Consider the following 19,028-nt stretch of genomic DNA (forward strand, 5'->3'; position numbering starts at 1 on the left):
GGAACTGTACAACACAACGTCCAATGTGTAGCATAGCCCTCAGCCCGGAAGCCGCATTAGAGGTTGCAATCAACGGCTTGCATTTGACGTGTTGCATACAACATGTTGCATTTGACACACTGTTCAGTATGTAGGTACCTCCATTTGACATGGTGACTAAAGACACATGCCTTGATTAAGGGTGGCACAGGAGGACATAAGACAGATTTTTAAGGCCTGTTCTCACCAAGAACGACAACTATACCAATAAGAATAAATATATTGTTTGGAAAATCACTCTCGCTCAAGTGTGTGGTGGAGCCTATGCCACAACTACAACAACAATGATGTCGACAAACGATATCTTTGGGATCACTTTAAAACACTGACAATCAAAATCCGTTTGGATTTACAAGACATCACATTCAAAATACCACTGTTTACAGAACGTTATTGCTCATCAGTGTGGTTGCACACATCATTATCATTATCGTTATTGTTTATAATTATCGTTCTTGGTGAGAAGCCTTAACTGCAGCACCACACTGCCCCATCCTGGCCATTGGCACAACTGTGTCAAGCTTAGACAGGAGACTGCACTGAACGCCAACTGATCAGCAGTGGGGCCAGGGAAACAGAAAATAAACACTGCAAGAACACTGTGTGTTATTATATCATTCCGTTTCCATGGATACAAACTGACAGCAGATTAGCAGAAGGCACTGCATTCCATTCATTGGTCCCCAGCCCGTGCATGTCCGAGAGTGGAAGACAGAGAGAGTATAGAGCGAGTTCATAAAAACACAATGCCTGGCATTCTGTCCCTATGTTCATTACACGGGTTGCCTTTGTACTCAGTTTAGCAACTTGGCTAAATGATAGTAAATAAATTAAAATAAGTGGCTATATGCACATGAGCATGAGAACATGCTTGTTTGTGTGTGAGGAACACTTTATCAGTCTATAGAGCTCATGAGAATTTCAACATATTCTTTCACGCTAAGGAAAAGGAGCATAGCCCTATACCTCTCCCACACTTTCTCTCTCTCTCCCCTTCTCCATCCCTTGCATGAAATCATTTTGGAGAGTGCACCAGTGGCTACTGTCCTGCAAGCTGTTACAGGCCTCTGGATATTTGTACAATTCCAGATAGAGGTCTTGGTTCCAGGAACATTCCCGGAAAGTTACGGTAAACCTTTCCAACACATAAATTTGTCAAGTTTCCTAGATGCCCCTTGAGTGTTATTTTTCAGTTCACATGCTGGAAGAGTCACAGGAATCACTGCTTTTTACATTTATATATATTTTTTTAATTGGGGTCTACTTAATTGTTGTTACTCATATCAATCATTTTTTTCTGGTAGGAATTTTAACCATACATGATTTCTTTACAGTATATGGCAAAAAATACTATAATACTATTTTCACTAATTATACTAATTTTCTTGTTTGGTTCATTTACTGACCTGAATGCATGTAGGAAATGCATTGCCCTGTTACAATATTATTATTCAAGATTATTCAAATTAGCCATTTAATTTGCTTTGGAATATTATAAATTATACAGTATCAACTACCAGGGCCCAGGTCTGGAAGTACTGCTCTAGAAGAGTCATTCATAATCCTTTGTGCCAACTGTGTGAAGAATGGGCAGCAGTTCCTGCAGGGCGAAACAGGTTTGGCTCCTCAGTGACCCCTGCTGCTCAGTCAGACACTCACAGCCCTGTGTAAAGTGCCTTCCACATCCAGATTTCTTTGACAGTGCAGACCTCAAAAGAGTCATGAAGTGCTAAATAGCCATATAGCCCAATACAAAATGACAATTCTGCTATTCATCAAGATATGGAACAGTCAACAAATAACTTGCCATCACCACAACCACTATAATAACCACTCTGACCATTATTATACATGACAATTAATTTCTCAAAATCAGAAACGAGAGAGAGAGAGAGGGCAAGAGAGAGAGAGAGAGAGAGAGAGAGGGGGGGGGGGACTGTTTAAGGTTTAAAGGCAAGGGGGGAGAGGAGTGTGGAGAGGGGGGGTGGGGGTCCTGGCCAAACTCTGAGAGCCCTGCATTCCTGAGATTTCCACTCTACTTATCGGTCCACCCCCAGCCAGAACGAGAGAGAGAGAGACTCAGAGAGAGAGACAGATTTCCCCAGAAACCTCTGATACTCACATGACCACCCAAGCTGTCCAGTCCAAAGAACATTTGACTGCTGGGAACCACTGCTGCGTGCGTGCGGGCAAGACCCCCAAATGTTAACAAGGCGTCATTATCCAAAAAAGCTATTAAACAAGCACACACACACTCTCACCCACTCACCCAGATGTGCTGATGTGTGGAAGTGAGGAGCTACAGGACTTGTGCTGTCATCGGCATCAGCTCGACCTTCCCTCTCTGCCACCCAGATAAACCTTTCTGCAAAGGCAACGTGCCAAAGAGCTCTCCAAGACCCACTAATGGCCTACAACCGTGAAAGCTGTTGGTGTTGACGAGAACAGGACCTTGCTGAACGTCGACTGGAATAATTGCCGTTTATCAGCCTGGCAGACGCCAGCCAACCACACCACCCTGCACTCTCAGCACAAGGTGTGGGCCACATTTCTGGCATGGCTTATGCGCCCTTATAGCCTTAATAAGGATGCTTTATGCCAGACATCACTTCCAGAGTGATCCACACACACCATGTTCAAGCATTTTGTATCTCCGGAGAGGGGTGTCTGCTCCCGAGAAGTAAGCAAAGGTTCATTGACTTGGTGGGAAGAATGGGTGTTGTGTTCCTCTTCCAAAATTCCAGACTCTAGCAGACACCCTGCCAAGGGGGCATACAGGCCATACTGTATGTAGTAGACTAACCGCCTATGACTTTACACTGATGATTCTATTTTTTATTGAATAGGTCCATATTCAATAGAAATACCCACAAACGCATGCTTTTACTCTGTACCAAGATGGGCATCTGCTGATCTGCCAATGCAGCAACTGACAGCGACCCTGTACCCCAAAACTCCTGCCCTCACCTCAGCCCCATGTTTTACGACTCTGTGCTAATTAAATGAATGCCAGGCAGTGACTGAAAGCACCACCTATTAGTGTACCTAAGGACATCTCCTGAGCTTCACACACATGAACCTCAGTCACTTACAGTACAAATACATTTATAGGCCATTGCAACTGGAGCTAAAACACAATACACTGCTTGAGAGTACTGGTTTGTCACATGACCAATGCCACCTCAGCTGAAAAAAACAGTTTGAGCTCGGTTTTGAAACAGCTGGTAGCAGGTTGACCACTTAGACCAGCTCAAGCTATGTTTTGAAACAGCTGGCAGCTGGTATTTCAATTTCAAACACAGGCCGCTAATGCTGAATGAACACAAAAACGGCTAACAGAGTAGCAGCAGTAGAGTGTATGCATAGACATGAAAACCACTGCCTGATGGGGTCTGTGTACAGTCTCACACAGTTTGTTTGAAAGCTGATCGCCGCACTGCACTGTACTTCCTGTCAGGACCATGGGCTTTGTACAGCGCACAAACAAACCACTTACCTCAGCTTTCAGACTGTGCTACAGTAACGCATGCATAGATTCACACATACGCACGTAGTACACACGCACACATACACGTGCACGCACACATACCTGCTCACATACATGCCAAGGTCCAGGCACGCTCACGCAGATATGCACACACACACTCTCACATGCATTCATTCCTCTCATTTATTCGACTCCAATGTTGAAAACGACTGCATGAATTCCAGATATTCAGTGTTGTAGTTTTTCCTTGAGGTGGTGAGTTGAGGTGGGGTCCACAGGAGAAATGTATTCATCCACAAACATCCCCGAGCACTGCATCCAAAACCACAGCATGTTCCTGCTGCGTGTTTATGCAGAGCAATCCGAGAGTTCTGGGAAACTGCGCTACAAGCAAGAGCATTCCACCAAATAAAACCTGCCTCTTTTACCCATCTTTTACCCCCATCAATGAGGTCAATATGGTGGTTTTTGTTCGGACAGAAGAAAGATTGCTTAAATTTGTTTCATTTTGACAGGACACAAATATGAAATATGATTTTCTCAAAAAGCAGAGAAACAAAGTTCTGAATTGGATTAAAACTAAGTCTTTTAAGTAAAAAAACATGAAATACAAGATGAACATAGTGCAGCTTCACTGGTTTTTCATTAATTTATAACTTTCTTTGTTTGATGAGCTGCACTTTCACAGAAGATGGCATGGTAATTTTTATTACATCAAAGAACAAGTTTCAAAACAACATACAGTAAAATGATCTCTGTCTCTCTCTCCCCATCTCTGTCTCTCTATCTCTCTCTCCCCTTCCCTTGGTCTCTCTCTCTCACACATGCACACACACAGATATACTGTTGAATGAAAGGACCTTCTGTTTCTCTCAGAGGTATTTGGGTAATTAGCAGGACGTAAGGGACAGGTAAGTGCATGCTGGGAACAGGATCCAGGTGTTGTCCAGGCAGATAAGGCAAAAGGAGCCCATTCCCCTTGCTCTCAATCCCCTGTGTGTTTCTGCCAAAAATATGTGATATGCGTTCACATCATTCACTCACAGTGTATGAACACATTCACAACACTCAGTCACAGTGTGTTGTCGTTGCTAGGAAACGGTAGCTCTCACGGTCCAATCTCCAATCAGTTGTAAAACAAGTCCAAAAGGCGAAAGATCCCATGGCAGCAAGGTCTGCAGAAAATTGACTTTATTGTGGCACATCTGCACAACAGCCGGTTCAAATCCTCAGATTTTCAACCTTGAATATCAGACTAAACTCTCATTTTATGCACAGTCCTTATCTCAACACAACCAATAGCTTTCTTGAAAAACATCATATGACTTGGCTATGTTACAGGTATTTACTTTTCAGTCCTGAAACCATTGTGGCGAATTGTCCCATTGATTTCCAAAAACAAAGAAGGATCTTATTGCATACATTTTGCTTTATAGGCTGTGTCTTCTAACAAACTGAAATCATTAACATGAAAAACATGTAAAACATGGTGCTATTCACTATATAGTGTTTTCCAGAACTTTCTATGACCTATAGATCATTTTTGGTGCTTTCCACCTCATATTAATCATTTGACTTAACTTTGGATTACACAGGGGTCACTTATGCATTTCTAACAACAATATTTATCAGTAATAAGTCATAAAGAGTATACAGATGTACAAAACAGCAGTCAAATAAAAATCATAGAAATGATATGATAGACATCAGTGAAAATATAACAATAAGTCATAGAAAGTATAGACATACTGAACAGCAGTAAAATCATAGAAAATATAAAATAAACATCAGAGAAATCATTGAATATATAATACTACATATCTGATCACTACTTTCTTCTGAGTGAATAAATGTAATTCTTTAACTTGCAGTCTTTGCTCTCTTTTCGACAGCGTACACTGTGGTTTCTTGCATTTTCATAAGCTCAGTTATACAAATGTTCTAGGTTCATTCAATTTAATAAAACAGCATACATATGACATATTGATTACATGTTGTGTATACATATATATTGATACACTCTTAACATAAATCTTCGAGAGTGTTGAAGGAACCAGCTTTTTCATGAGGGCAGAGTCTGATTTTGATTAGTACTTTTAGAGGGGGGAATCTCTGGTGAATTTTCCCTACAGTATGAACACATTCACAACACTCAGTTACAGTGTATGAACACATTCACATCACTCAGTCACAGTATATGAACACATTCACATCACTCAGTCACAGTGTATGAATACGTTCACAACACTCAGTTACAATGTATGAACACATTCACATCATTCAGTCACAGTGTATGAACACCTTTACTTCACTCAGTCACAGTGTATGAATACGTTCACAACACTCAGTTACAATGTATGAACACATTCACATCATTCAGTCACAGTGTATGAACACCTTTACTTCACTCAGTCACAGTGTATGAACACATTCACATCACTCAGTCACAGTGTATGAACACATTCACATCACTCAGTCACAGTGTATGAATACATTCACATCACTCAGTCACAGTGTATGAATACATTCACATCATTCAGTCACAGTGTATGAACACCTTTACTTCACTCAGTCACAGTGTATGAACACATTCACATCACTCAGTCACAGTGTATGAACACATTCACATCACTCAGTCACAGTGTATGAACACATTTACTTCACTCAGTCACAGTGTATGAATACATTCACATCACTCAGTCACAGTGTATGAACACCTTTACTTCACTCAGTTACAGTGTGTGAACACATTCACTTCAGAATAGGTAAAAGTCACATTCCTTCATTCAACCAACCAAAAATATACAAATATAAATACAAAAATATATAAAAAGATACCTAACAAAGTCACTCCCTTATAAAAATTTAATATGACCTATGGAAATGTGGTACCGCATTATGCTAGTCTATGGAGAACAGTTATTTTATGTTGTAGAAAAATGGAAGTTAGAAAAGTGAATTAAATAGAGGCACGGAGCGTTGCACTGTACTGATAAAAACATTTCCGATAATATCTTCACTGTCTATGCGTCACCAGGGAAGTGGTCACAATTTAAATTTAGTAAATTATTCTATTCTCTTGTGAATGTTAGATGTTTCATTTCTTCAAAACACTTTGAGAAACGAGTTCATACATTTAACAAATATACTGTACATTTAGAAAGTTCCTTTGTCCACTCATTTCTTAAGATAAGAAGAAAGCATCCCACATTTTTCACGATATTTCTTTGTCCAATGGTAAAAGAAAAATACATCTAAGACGAAGGTCAGCATAATTATATTCTCAAGCTGAATATCCTTTTGTCAGGCATACCGTTAAATGGCTGGAGACTGGATACTTTGCAGAGAGTATCCATGGGTCAAACCACAGTGGCCTGACCGTTCCACAACCTCATTCCCCCTCCTGGATATGTGGTCAACCCCCTCATATATCTGTGAAGAGTGCAGTGCAGTGCTACGTATGTCGGTCAGAAACACAAACAGCATGCATGTTGTACCAAAGTAACTGAGGTTATGTACCGTCTGCACACATAGCCACCATACAAAGAGCTCCTGACCAGTGCTAACTGGCTAACAGTAAAGCCAGGACACACCAATGAAGCTAACGGAGTCGCTGGGATCAGCCGCACCTCAAGGGAGTGTACCAAAGGGACAGATGTGAGCTGTGAGAAAGTGTGAGTCTGTTATGTTCACTGTTGACGTAGTGGAGCTGCACAGCGTGTAACAGGCGACATCACTCACGGCCAGAACAGGAGGGTGGCAGGGTTCAGCGACCCACATCATACATATTTTTCACCATGCAGACAGAAAAATAAACACGACTGTTATTACGCTTAGGAGCATACATGCAGGATCACACACACGATGTACTACACTCACTCACACCCACACACACACACACACACACACACATATTAAATACATATCTTCACTTTTTTTCTTTAACCATCTATTCAGTTTCTTTCTCACTCACGCACAGCTGGTTGTAGCGCCTGCAGCCTCAGTGAGGGTCACATGTTTCCCTCTGTGGTCAGTCCTGTCTCGCCCACAACCCCAGCTGTTTTCAGGATGAAGGAGCGCTTCGCTGGAACTCCCTCTCAACCTAGTACTCAAATCCTGCACCCCTTTAACCGTAATACATCCAGCACCCCAATACTAACACCCTGCACCGCTCTAACCATAATACTCTCTGCACCCCAATACTCACACCCTGCACCGCTCTAACCATAATACTCCCTGCACCCCAATACTAACACCCTGCCCCCCTCTAACCATAATACTCTCTGTACATCTGCGCAGTACTACAGATTAACAACACACAGATGTATGTTCCATAATCACACTCATTTAGCACCATTGTCACATAATAACACCAGCAATAATTATTCAATTAAAATTGTGAAATGAATAAATGCAGATGTTAATTTATCAAACAGTCATATGACAGTAATATGGGTGTTGTTACTGCAGGTTGTTGTACTGGCAGGCTGTGAGGGCCTTTGGAGTTTGCAGTTTGTATCTCACTTTTAAAGTGCAACCACCAAAATAATGAACAATAACACTGTGGCAAGGTTGTAGATAATTACCTGCTCTGCCATGTGAGTCAGAAGCAAACACGTCCTATTTGGTTATTACGCAATGTTAGGAAGGTACTCCTTATCTAATCACTCATAGTAACTCAACTGCACACTTATATAGTCATTCATACATTCACTCAGTCACACTTACTCAATGGTATACTCTATGTACATAGCTGTTGATACATTCTCCCACTACTCTGCACACCCAGTCACTCAGTTATTCACTCAGTCACTCACTGGCAAAACAACATGGAGTGACAGCAGTTCCTAATAATAGATGGGTAGCACCAATAGATGGGTATGTATTTTCTGATTGCATTACAGCCACTAATAAGGAGAAACAAATACGAGTAGCAATGTGAAATACTTCAGCATTGCCTAACAGGTCTGACGCCCCGCCGTCCCAGCACCCCCTCACCTGGGAACATGGGCTCCTCCTGTCGACTCAGGAGCCACCCAGATGTTATCATCATCTGATATGGCGCAGGTACCAAACAGGTGTGCTCTCTCAGGTATGTGCTTTACGGAGCGGGTGGGGCAGGAGTGCAGGTGCGCTGAGCTGTACGTGCCTGATGGAACACGCAGCCCACAGAGGAGGGTTCCGGGGCACCGCTGACTCCGGCCCGCTGTCACAGAGCTCAGCTAGCGCTCGTTCTGCGATGCCCACTTTACACGGGAGGAAAGCCCCTAGAAAACCGGGGAAAGGAGAAGGGAGAAATGCATCCGTTTCTGCAGAGAAGAGGAGGGGTTAATGTGTCCCACAGACTTATTTTAGAAGTCCTCCTACTGCGAACACAATGTTTGTGACTTTGCCAGTTTATTCTTGTGCAACATCATGCGCTTATTTCAAACTTCCCCCTACCCTCTCACCTCAATTTAACCACACTGGACACATTTCAGGCAGGAGAAAGGGCTTACTTGGTCCTGGGATCACATGTTTTTCAAGCTTGGAGGACTGGACTATCCCACAGCATTTGAGGCTTTTATGAATCACCCTGAATCATAATTCTAAAGAACGAAGGGTAAAGTTGCACTTTTGAATCACTGGTCAATTCCAGCTAATTGTTCAACAATAACGAACATAATAAAACATTTTAACCACCACCTATGAGGCAGCCACCTGGGAGAGAGTAATGGGTTTATTAAGCTAATTAAAATGGGGAATGTTTACATGGTTGGATTGAAAAGTGGGTAATAAATGTGTCCAGGAGGCTGGCAGATTCTCCACATTTTGCAACAGGGATTGTTACGACCATAGTTTAATGTTTCCTTACTACACAACACTGATTTTGGAAGCATGACCCTTTCAAGGCCATAAAGTCAAGACCGATAACGAAAGGAAAAACATTAATAAATGTGCTCAACTTATTTTAAATGCTGATAAAAATATAAACCTGACCTTCCAAAATGTCTAAAACTAAAAGCATGTGTTGGCTCAGAATTGCGAATTGAGCTGTTGAAATGTAGGAAGCTTCGCCTTAAAAAGAAAAAAGAAAATCCTGTGTTACAACTCCCGCCCCCAACCTTTTCAGATCCACTGGTCTCTGCAGGATCATAGGCTTGTCCTGTAGACTCAGGACGCACACACACACACACACAGAGTCACTGTATACACACACACACACACACACACACACGTTATACCCACCAGCCAGCTCAGGTATCACACAGGTGTGTCCTTTCAGGTGAGTGTCCCCTACAATAGGTGAGGTGGGGCGGGGCAGGAAAGGTATGTGTGCACACAGAGCTGAAAGCACGCAGGAACTCCAGGAATGAACACCCCCACCCCTTCCATCAGCTAACCTGGGCTCCGTCCTGCACATCTGACTTTGCAGGATCTCTCTCGAAATCCCCGCCGGACGAGGTCTCGGGAACCCCGCGAAAGGAAGGAGGGGAGGCCTTTCGCTTTCTTCTCTTTCACTGGAGCAGAGAAGCCTGATGTGTTCTCACAGGGTAAAATTGGCCCCTAATCACCCAAATCTAAATTACAGGCAGTCTGGGGCTACCATGTGAAAGCAGGAGCTGTGTGGCATGGTGTGGAATTGTGCCTTGTGGCGTCACCGTGTACTGCAACGCAAGACTGTGGAGCTACAGCACCACAGCCCTCAACAGGAGCCCAGCAGCTGCAATTGTGCAATCTCCCTACCGACCCGTATCTAATCACTGAACCAGAAAAAGCAAAAAAAACACCCTGCCCCCTCCTTCACCCAATGCCTCTGAGCTCCTGCTGCTGCTAGCCTGCCAAAGACCAGATCCGACAAGCAACAAGACAGATTCCATCCACCCAGGCCAAGTCATGGTCGACTGATCCCAGAAGAGCCGACATGCCCAGCTGCAAGTTAATGGAGAGAGCGCCAAACTGACCCCAGAACAGCCAATACACTGAGAACCAGACTGAGAGGATGAAGGGATCCCTGTGGCTGGCGTGTTAACCCATGAACTCGGCAGGTTCCCAGCCTTTAAATCGCCTCTGAAATTCATTCCAGGACTCACTGCAGACCAGTGACTGTCAAACAAGGCCCTATCACAAAGCAGGATTAAGGAGTTACCTCAATAACTCAATAGCTCTTTTTACTTCAGTCCATGTTCCAGATTTGGGGTGGCATTGGATTTTACTCAGTGCAGTTATCCAGCTAACCCTGTGATCCTGCTTTCTGAAACAAGGCCCAGGTTTGACAGTCACTGGCTGTCTGAATGCAAGCCATCTCCTGCGTCCTACTATGTACAAGCATACTGTGCGCCGTTTACTGCACTGTTCAGCACGCGACATGCAAAAAAAATATCCTCCAGGCTATTTTTCAAACCATATTGTCCGCCATTGTTGGCATTTAAATATTGCGCGGCAACGCTCACGCAATACAACAGTGAAGCTGCGCATCATATCACGTTCATAAAGTGTTCATAAAGTGTTTGTTTACTTCTGCATACTGAGAAGTAATGCTCCCAAAAATAAGTGCAACATCCAGCCATTTCGGGCACCCTACATTTCCAGAACATTTTGCCTATTTAACAAGCATAGGCAGTAATATGGAAGGGCTCCATTCGGGACATGGTCATCAGCTATAGGTCCACTCCACAGGCCTAGAGAAACGGGTCATGCACTTACTGTTATCAGTTCATTCTTTTTTTTGTTGAGTGCTCACTAGTATATCTTATATTTACACCAAAGCCCTTGAAACACAACCAAGATTTTAGTGTTCCTGCGGTGTAGACATCAGATCGCCACATCTAATTGTCGGTACAAGAATTGTCAGATTAACAGCAATCATTTTTAATGACAAACCAAAGTTCATATCAAAGATTATTCGTATCAAAGGCAAAGCAGGTGATAACAAGACAAACTGATACATTTAAGGAAACAAATTAAATGAAATGCATGTTCAACTACCTAATTAAGAGCCTAAGTAAGTTAACCTCAGTCTTATTCGTTTCGTCTTCTGATGTAATTGTTTGCAAGATGATGCAATAAGCAGAATCTGAACATGGTGATTGTATTTTGTGCCATTGCAAACCTATTTCTGGCATAATGCGGTTTAAGGTAAATAATAAATTAAAAGAAGAAAAGCATCAAATTAAGAAAGATTAACAGCTTGTTAAAATTACTGGACAACATACACAGAGGTACTTCAAGGTTTGGGGCTTTACCGAGTTTGGTGATGCCTGATGCCTGCTCTACAGTGAAGGGGTAGAGGACAAACACACACTGACGTACACAAGGCAGTTAAAAGATTCAACATTCATTTTATTTGTTTGCTGTTTATTCTTTTTTGAGTACAGTGGTTATTTAGTCCTCTGGCTTTCACAGAGTAAACAAACAAATAGATTATAGCACAATAAAAATGGATAAATATAGCTTTCTGATAACATCTTCTTTCTGGCTCAGTCACTAGTCATTAAACACAACAGAAACAACGGAACAGTCCGTACCTGGTTAGCACACGAAACACAAAAACAAACAAAGAGCATTAATACTTCTGAAATTCTGGCCACTTTAAAAAGGATTTATATACATTCATTTTAATCTTGAGAATAATCATTTGGGGGAGAAAAAAAACACATACCAACAAACAAAAACGAACAATGACATGACAAAAAAAAAAAAAAAATCTTTAACTTGAGAAAAAACAAAAAAAAGAAAAAAAACAGACAAATGACAAATGCGGAAGATTCCTCTACATATTTCAAGTGCTGCAAATGAGCGTACGCACATCGCCTAGCTGACACTGCCAGGGTCTGTGTGTGAGGCCTTAACTCAAGGTGCGGATCAAGTCAGAGTTTAGCATGGAAAGGTCAGCCATAGGTCAAGGGTGAGGGGTTATATTCAGTCACAGCATCGCACCAGAGGTATGTATGCTTGAAGTGGTTATACAGACACAGTGGCTGTGGAGGGAACATTTCCGTGACACGAGTACGGGACATAAAAGGCAACTTGTTCTGCGGTTAAAGAAGCGGTCAGGGGAGCCTTTTTTAAATACACAATTTCCTCTCAGAGCGCTTTGGGCCGGGGTGAGTCCAACTTTCAATAACATGAAAGCTGCTAATACGCTGCTCTGGCCTGTACTCTCAGGCCTCCCCGCCTGCCCTCCTCTTATCTCAACCTATGAGGTCTACACGTAGCATTTTCTAAGAGGTCACGGTGGCTTCAGGGCTCAGTTAGGGTGACTGACAATATCGCTGACCTCAGAGGTCAGAGAGCACTGATGACAAGCAAGAGGGAGGGGTCATGTGTTCCTGACAAAAATTCCTGTCAAAACTGTTCTTTAAGCACAAGTCTTGCGGTTATTTACAAGGTTAAACTACACATTAAATATACATTATTAAATGTATATGTGTTAACTATTTGAATAATCAATATTAGCAGCGTGAGCTATAAGACCCTTTGTAAAAATATATTTTTATATACATCTATTTGTACTTGTGTATACCACCAATCAGGACGGGTCACTCTACACATGTTTAATGAAAGTGTGTGTTTGTGCTTTGTATGCGTGTGTGTGTGTGTGTGTGTGTGTGTGTGTGTGTGTGTGTGTGTGTGTGTGTGTAAGAGAAACAAGTCCCTCGTTTTCTTCCCCCCCTTCCCTCTTACTCTTACCTATTCCCCAGTTCCTTTTTTTATTTCACTCTCACCATCTCAGTCAAAACAGAATGGTCTCTCAGTCAATCTCAGTCACTTTCATTCCCTTTCTCTCCTGCTCTACATCCCCTTCTCGTCACATTCCTCCCCAAAGGGGCCTCTCTTCCTTCCATCCTCTCTTCTGAAATCTGTCAGTGTGTTGTGCTTGGTTATTCTCTCTCTCTCACTCACTCCCTCCCTCCCTCGCTCTTTCTCTCTCTCCCTCCCTCTCTGGCACTGTTAGCAGACAGTCTGCTGGCTGGACAGCGGACTTTCCATGGACGGGCTGGTGGCAAACAGCTCAGGACGAGGGTTCTTAAACATGGACGAGATGTAGAAGGCCTGTAGGACAGAGACACACAGACACACAGACCGGTCAGATGGACACTAAGACAGACAGACAGACAGACAAAGGATTGGGGGGGGGGGGGGGGGGTCTACTCACCACCCAGTAGGCTGTGAGCCCCCCCTGCAGGAAGCCCGTCAGCACGTCTGTGGGGTGATGCTGGTAGTCGGAGATCCGGCTCAGCCCTGTGTACATGGCCACCAGCACCAGCAGGAACTGGAGGAGAGGACGCAAGAGCCGCGCCCCTCGCCATGACAACCGCGCCTGCAGGTAGAACTGAGGGAGAGGGAGAGGGAGAGGGTCACGCAACCAGAACTACAGTCCAGTGAAAAATACACTGTACTGTATAGAATGTCTCGCTCCACATTGTGTGTGTGTGTGTGTGTGTGTGTGTGTGAGCGTGTGTGTGTGTGTGTGTGTGTGTGTGTGTGTGTGTGTGTGTGTGTGTGTGTGCGTGTGAGCGTGTGTGAGCGTGTGTGTGGGTGAATGTGCGTGCGTGTGTGCTGTGACATGCTCAATGTGTACTCACCGCCAAGTACAGCATGGTGTACATTGCGAAGGAGGCGTGGCCCGAGAAGAAGGACTTCCTGCAAGGAACGGCAATCGAAAAGACATTAACCAATGGCTTTCGCTCACACCCACAAAAACATTCCCGCCTGTAAATGGGGCCCTCGGGCAAACGGTTTCTCCGCCGTGCTAAGCCCCGTACAGCCAGCCCACATGACTGCAGCCTCGGAGGCCAGCTTCTAGGCCAGCTTTGGTTGACTAACAAGAGTGATGCAGACAGTAAAGTCAAGTGCTCCTTAGAGTTATACTCGCCATTTCACTCATGACAATCCTGTATCGGCAACTATTGCTACCGCTAATGCTACTATAAGGACAAATAATCCTAAAATTACTACTTCTAATTGTACAAAAACTACTCCTACTGCTATTGATGAAACTTCTACCAAACTACAACTGCTAATATTAGCAGTACTGCCACAATTAGCATTATATAGTAAGCCAGTCGTCCCAAAGCCTACTAGAATGCTAGTCCTGCTATTACTACGGTTATTGCAAATGCTACATCTCTTCTTATAATACATACTCCTAATAATGCTGCATTGCTACTGTACCATTGCTGTAGGATTACTACAGTTACAGTCTATGGGAAGCACCCCACACTGACCTGGCTTCATCCAGATCGTGCGGGTTGGCCCGGCATGTGACCTCGGGGATGTAGGTGCCGGGGGTGCAGTTGAGGGAGGAGTAGGTGACGTTGCAGGCGAACAGGAAGTGGGGGCGGAGCCGGCCCACGCTCAGCTTGGCCATGTTGGTGAGGGACTGGCCGATGAAGCAGCCGAACAGGAAGCTGCCCAGCTCCTTGTACAGACTGGACACGTACAGGTTCCTGACGAAGGCGCGCGACCGCACGCGCAGGAAACGCACGCGGTAACACTCTCCCAGGGCGATCTGCGGCCGGGAAGCAGCACAACAAGACCAGGGTCAGCGTCACTCAACACCTGCCCTACTTTCAGTCCTGTCCCTAAATGTTCCTGGGGGGGGGGAGCCTGCAGAGCATTGCCCACACTGCGAAGTCGGTGGACTGAATCCGGTCGTGTGACCTTAGTCACACGCCTTTCCCTCTCCATTCTTCCTGTCTCCCCCCTGCTGTCTCCGATAAAGCAGAAAAAACCCTAAAAAGTTCAAATATTCTGGGGACCCCAGAGCCTGGAGGACCCCCCCCCCCCCGCCCGAACACACAGACTGACCGGGTCAGCACCGACAGCACTGCTCAGTAACATGATGACCTCAGGAACCCTTACCGCCAGCCCGGTGATCAGCAGCCCCCCCATGATCAACACCGTGTCTGATATGGCCTCCCGCTCAAGGCGAGGGTACGCAATGCTGGGGTCCCCGCAGAAAAAACCCCTCTTGTACGGGGTCACCGCCTTCAGCTCGCACGCCAGGAACGGGATGGAGGCTGGAGGGAGAGAGAGGGAGAAGGGGGTTAAATTGTTAATTTCATTATGAACAATTGAAAAAGTGCACACAGAGCCAGTCAACGGGCAGCAATGGTCAGATGAGAAGGGGAAGTCCTTCAAAAGGCAGCAGGCTTCCGCTTCTTCCCCAAAAATGACGGATGCGTTTACCTTCACCCCTTACCCCGGTCAAAAATGTCAGAGAGAATGAAACATTTTTAATACTTTTTTATTTCCAAAAAATTAGAATTAGAGTGAAACTTTACTGTCCAGCCAAACACAGCCTCCATGCTTAGCACTGCACATAGTACTGTACTGGAGGGAAAAGCGTTCAGAATAGTGCGTTGCACAAGTAGTTTATATTTCGAAAGAAATACTAAAATGTTAAAGGCATACAATGCAGGATTGGTTTTCTACAATAACAGCAGCCACAGTACCTACTGCAATGTCATTGAACGCTGACCAGCCACTTGTTTAATGGTTAGCCACGAAGCCATGAGTTCCGTATACTGGTCTCTTCAGATATAGCACAGAAATACACACCCAGAAACGGCCCGATAACAAATACATGTAGACAAGCAAGGTATTGTGCAGAAGATTTTCAGTGTATCGTAGTAATGACTGAGCATGTTTGTTCCATAATATTTCCGATGCGAAATATTACACGTAAGCCTTTAAGTACAGTGGTAGGGTGCAGAATGACTACATGTACTACTGTACTGTGGTAGTGTGTTAGGGCTACAGAAGCATGTCTATTATCAGTGTGTAGTGCTGTAGTAGTGGAGTTTCTAAGGCCTGTGAGTGTATGTGTACAGTACACAGCTTTGTAGTTGATGATGAAAGCAGGAAAGTTCAGTGCTCATACTGGGCAGGTGCGTGATAAGAGTGCAGAAGTTAAAGGAAGTGGGTGAGCAAGGTCTTCCTTCCAGACAAAATAAGCGGTCTATCTCCTTTTGTGTCTCAGACATATTTAACTCCTTGGTTATCACATGCCCCTCGAATCAACTGGGAACGTGACCTGTTCACGATAGAAATTCTCACTCACACACACACACACACACACACACGTGCAGAGAGGTAGAGAGAGCAGGGCGGAGGGAGCGGAGGAGGGCGTAAACAGCAGTAAGATAGTGGCGACTGGCGACAGGACTGCCCGAGCGTGGTGTGTCAGGCCCTGATGTCTGCCTCTCTCACCTTATCGCACATCAGACCCCGGGGCCTGAAATAGCCTGTTTTCCACTTCTCCACATGCGTCACACACACACCAGCCATCAGGCGGGCCCTGAACTTGCTGACATAGGGCCATACATCTTCAAACCGCAGCCTCGCGACTGTCCCCGGATAGCACTAGAGGTGGGCCACGGGAGACATAAACCCCCCCCCAATCCCCTCCACACACCGGAGGGAGCCGACTGGCTGTGCCAGACAGGACGTGACCTCTGACCTGGATGTTGACAGCACGGGGAGCAGTTGCCTGCACTCCCTCTCTGCTCCACAGGCTAGCAGAAGCCACCTGTGACACCTGGACTCTCCCCACCTACATAAACGTATATGCATGTCAAAGCGGTAAATGACTTCTATGACATTATCGACATTGCCCCAGGTTTATTGAGCAATATTCTGGTTTTCCCCCAGCTATCCGCAGATAACATTTTCCACCGTCCTTTTCCTGGAAGGCTGGAGCTGTTAATAATTACGGAATGGTCTGATTACACGGGTGGGTGGGTGCTTCCTGGTTAAGCCAGTTCATAGTGTGGCAATCGCCACCGTATGAATGGGCCTATGAAAGGCTCACCTCTTTAAAAAAAAATTTTTTTTTCACGCAATCACCATCAACAGAGAAAAGCCTAAAGCAGAATGGGTTTATAGTCCAGCTCGAAGCTGTGAAGCAAACGGGTGAGCGCGGTTTCTGGATTCTGCGCTCCGTGTTTCAACATCCCTGACCGTGTTATCTGAGGACACGGACAGGAGGATTTGAACTCTGGATTCCGTGCTTTGTCTGGTCACTACGTGGACATGTTTGTTTGCATGAATGCTCGTGTGTGCCAGAGAGCGTTTGGCCTTGTGTGTGTGTATGTGTACAAATGACACACAGTATATATGAGTCCACAGGGTAAAACTGCCGCCAAGCTGTACCTCTGAAGTACCTCTGAAACCACAGACACACTTGAACATACGCACACACATGCACACACACATGCATGCATACACACACACACATGCCTGCTGCTTGTTACTGACAGTTTCACAGCAAGATGCCAAACCAGCTGCATGCTGCTAGCAGGGATTCAGTCAGCCTGCTGTGAACATCTGCAGGACTGACACTACAGAGGAGGGAGGGAGAGAGGGAGGAAGAAAGAGAGAAAGGGAGCGAGAGAGAGCACGCAAGAGCATGGGGAAAGGTGAAAATGAATTAACACCAGCAATTAATTGTTTGTTTGATGTTGATAATTATTTATTCAGAAAAATTTAATTGTCCTCTTTTGTTTAATCTTTTACAGCTTCAAGTCTCCATATGTTATTTACTCTAGCTATAACAGTTAGCGAGGGGCGGAGGGGAGAGGAAGGAAGGGCTTTTAAACATGCTTGTTCCAAAAGATTTTGGCAGCAGCGAGGAAACTCCTCTCTTTCCCATACAGATGGTGAGAGCGCAAAGCGGGCATGTTACAGCTTTCCACAAACGCCAGTCAAGAACGGCTCACACGCCATCCCGAAGCTACCTCTGTTATCTGATCGCTGGCTAAATATGCTCAGACAAGGGCCCAAGTGCCAGAAAACATGTTCAAACTGTGGTGGGAGAAACACTGCTTTACGCTTACGCTACGATTTACGAGTTGTCATATTGCGCAATCTGCCTTGTGATTTTCTGTTTGCGTGTTAATTGTGCTAATGCTTCGGTCAACCGCTGCCAACAAAGCGAAATGAACTGAATTTAAAACCAGGAGAGAGAGAGAGAGAGAGAGAGAGAGAGAGATGGACAGGGAGAGGACGAAAAAGAACTATTTGATAGCCTAAGAGAGAGGGCTGGCAAGAGCTTTCCATTTTCAATTTACACTTCCATTACCCTGGCCCAAAGTGAGATCACTGTCAGAGAACAACTATGAACTACCACAGAAGCACAAAGCAGAACACAGCGAATAGAGAGGGGAGAGGAGAGAGGGAGGGAGGGGGGGGGAAGAGTGAGGGAAAGAGGGGTAGAGGCGATAGACAGAGGGGGAAAGAGAAAGCGCGCTTGTTATTTGTGTGTGTGCATTGGCAGCGTGGGCCAATTTAGCCATAAAGGAACAGCTCAAAAAGGAGAAGAGGGGCAGAGAGAGAGGGGGGAAATGAGAGAGAGAGAGTGTGAAAGGGGGGCAGAGAGAGGGAGAAAGAGAGGGGGGGGCAGAGTAAGAGACTGAAAGGGGGGAGAGAAAGAGAGTGGGGCTGAGAGAGAAAGAGTGAAAGAGGAAAGAGAAAAGGGGAGAGGGAGAAAGAGAGGGGGCAGAGAGAATGAAAGGGA

The 19,028-nt window shown here is 44.8% G+C and overlaps 1 protein-coding gene across 1 annotated transcript in view; it reads right to left on the bottom strand.

Moving 5' to 3' along the window:
- Nucleotides 1-11,827: 11,827 nt before the first annotated feature.
- The window catches only part of ppap2d (phosphatidic acid phosphatase type 2D), a 25,397-nt gene continuing 18,196 nt past the window's right edge, over nt 11,828-19,028 (bottom strand). Inside the window, exons 2-6 of the mRNA XM_061225194.1 lie at nt 15,374-15,531; nt 14,737-15,020; nt 14,095-14,152; nt 13,665-13,841; nt 11,828-13,561 (exon numbers count right to left, since the gene is read on the bottom strand). Of these exons, the coding sequence (XP_061081178.1) occupies nt 13,460-13,561; nt 13,665-13,841; nt 14,095-14,152; nt 14,737-15,020; nt 15,374-15,531 (779 nt within the window). The 3' untranslated portion in view covers nt 11,828-13,459. The remainder of the gene's footprint in view (nt 13,562-13,664; nt 13,842-14,094; nt 14,153-14,736; nt 15,021-15,373; nt 15,532-19,028) is intronic.

This window comes from Conger conger, chromosome 16 (assembly GCF_963514075.1).
Source record: "Conger conger chromosome 16, fConCon1.1, whole genome shotgun sequence".
In the NCBI taxonomy this organism is placed as follows: domain Eukaryota; kingdom Metazoa; phylum Chordata; class Actinopteri; order Anguilliformes; family Congridae; genus Conger; species Conger conger.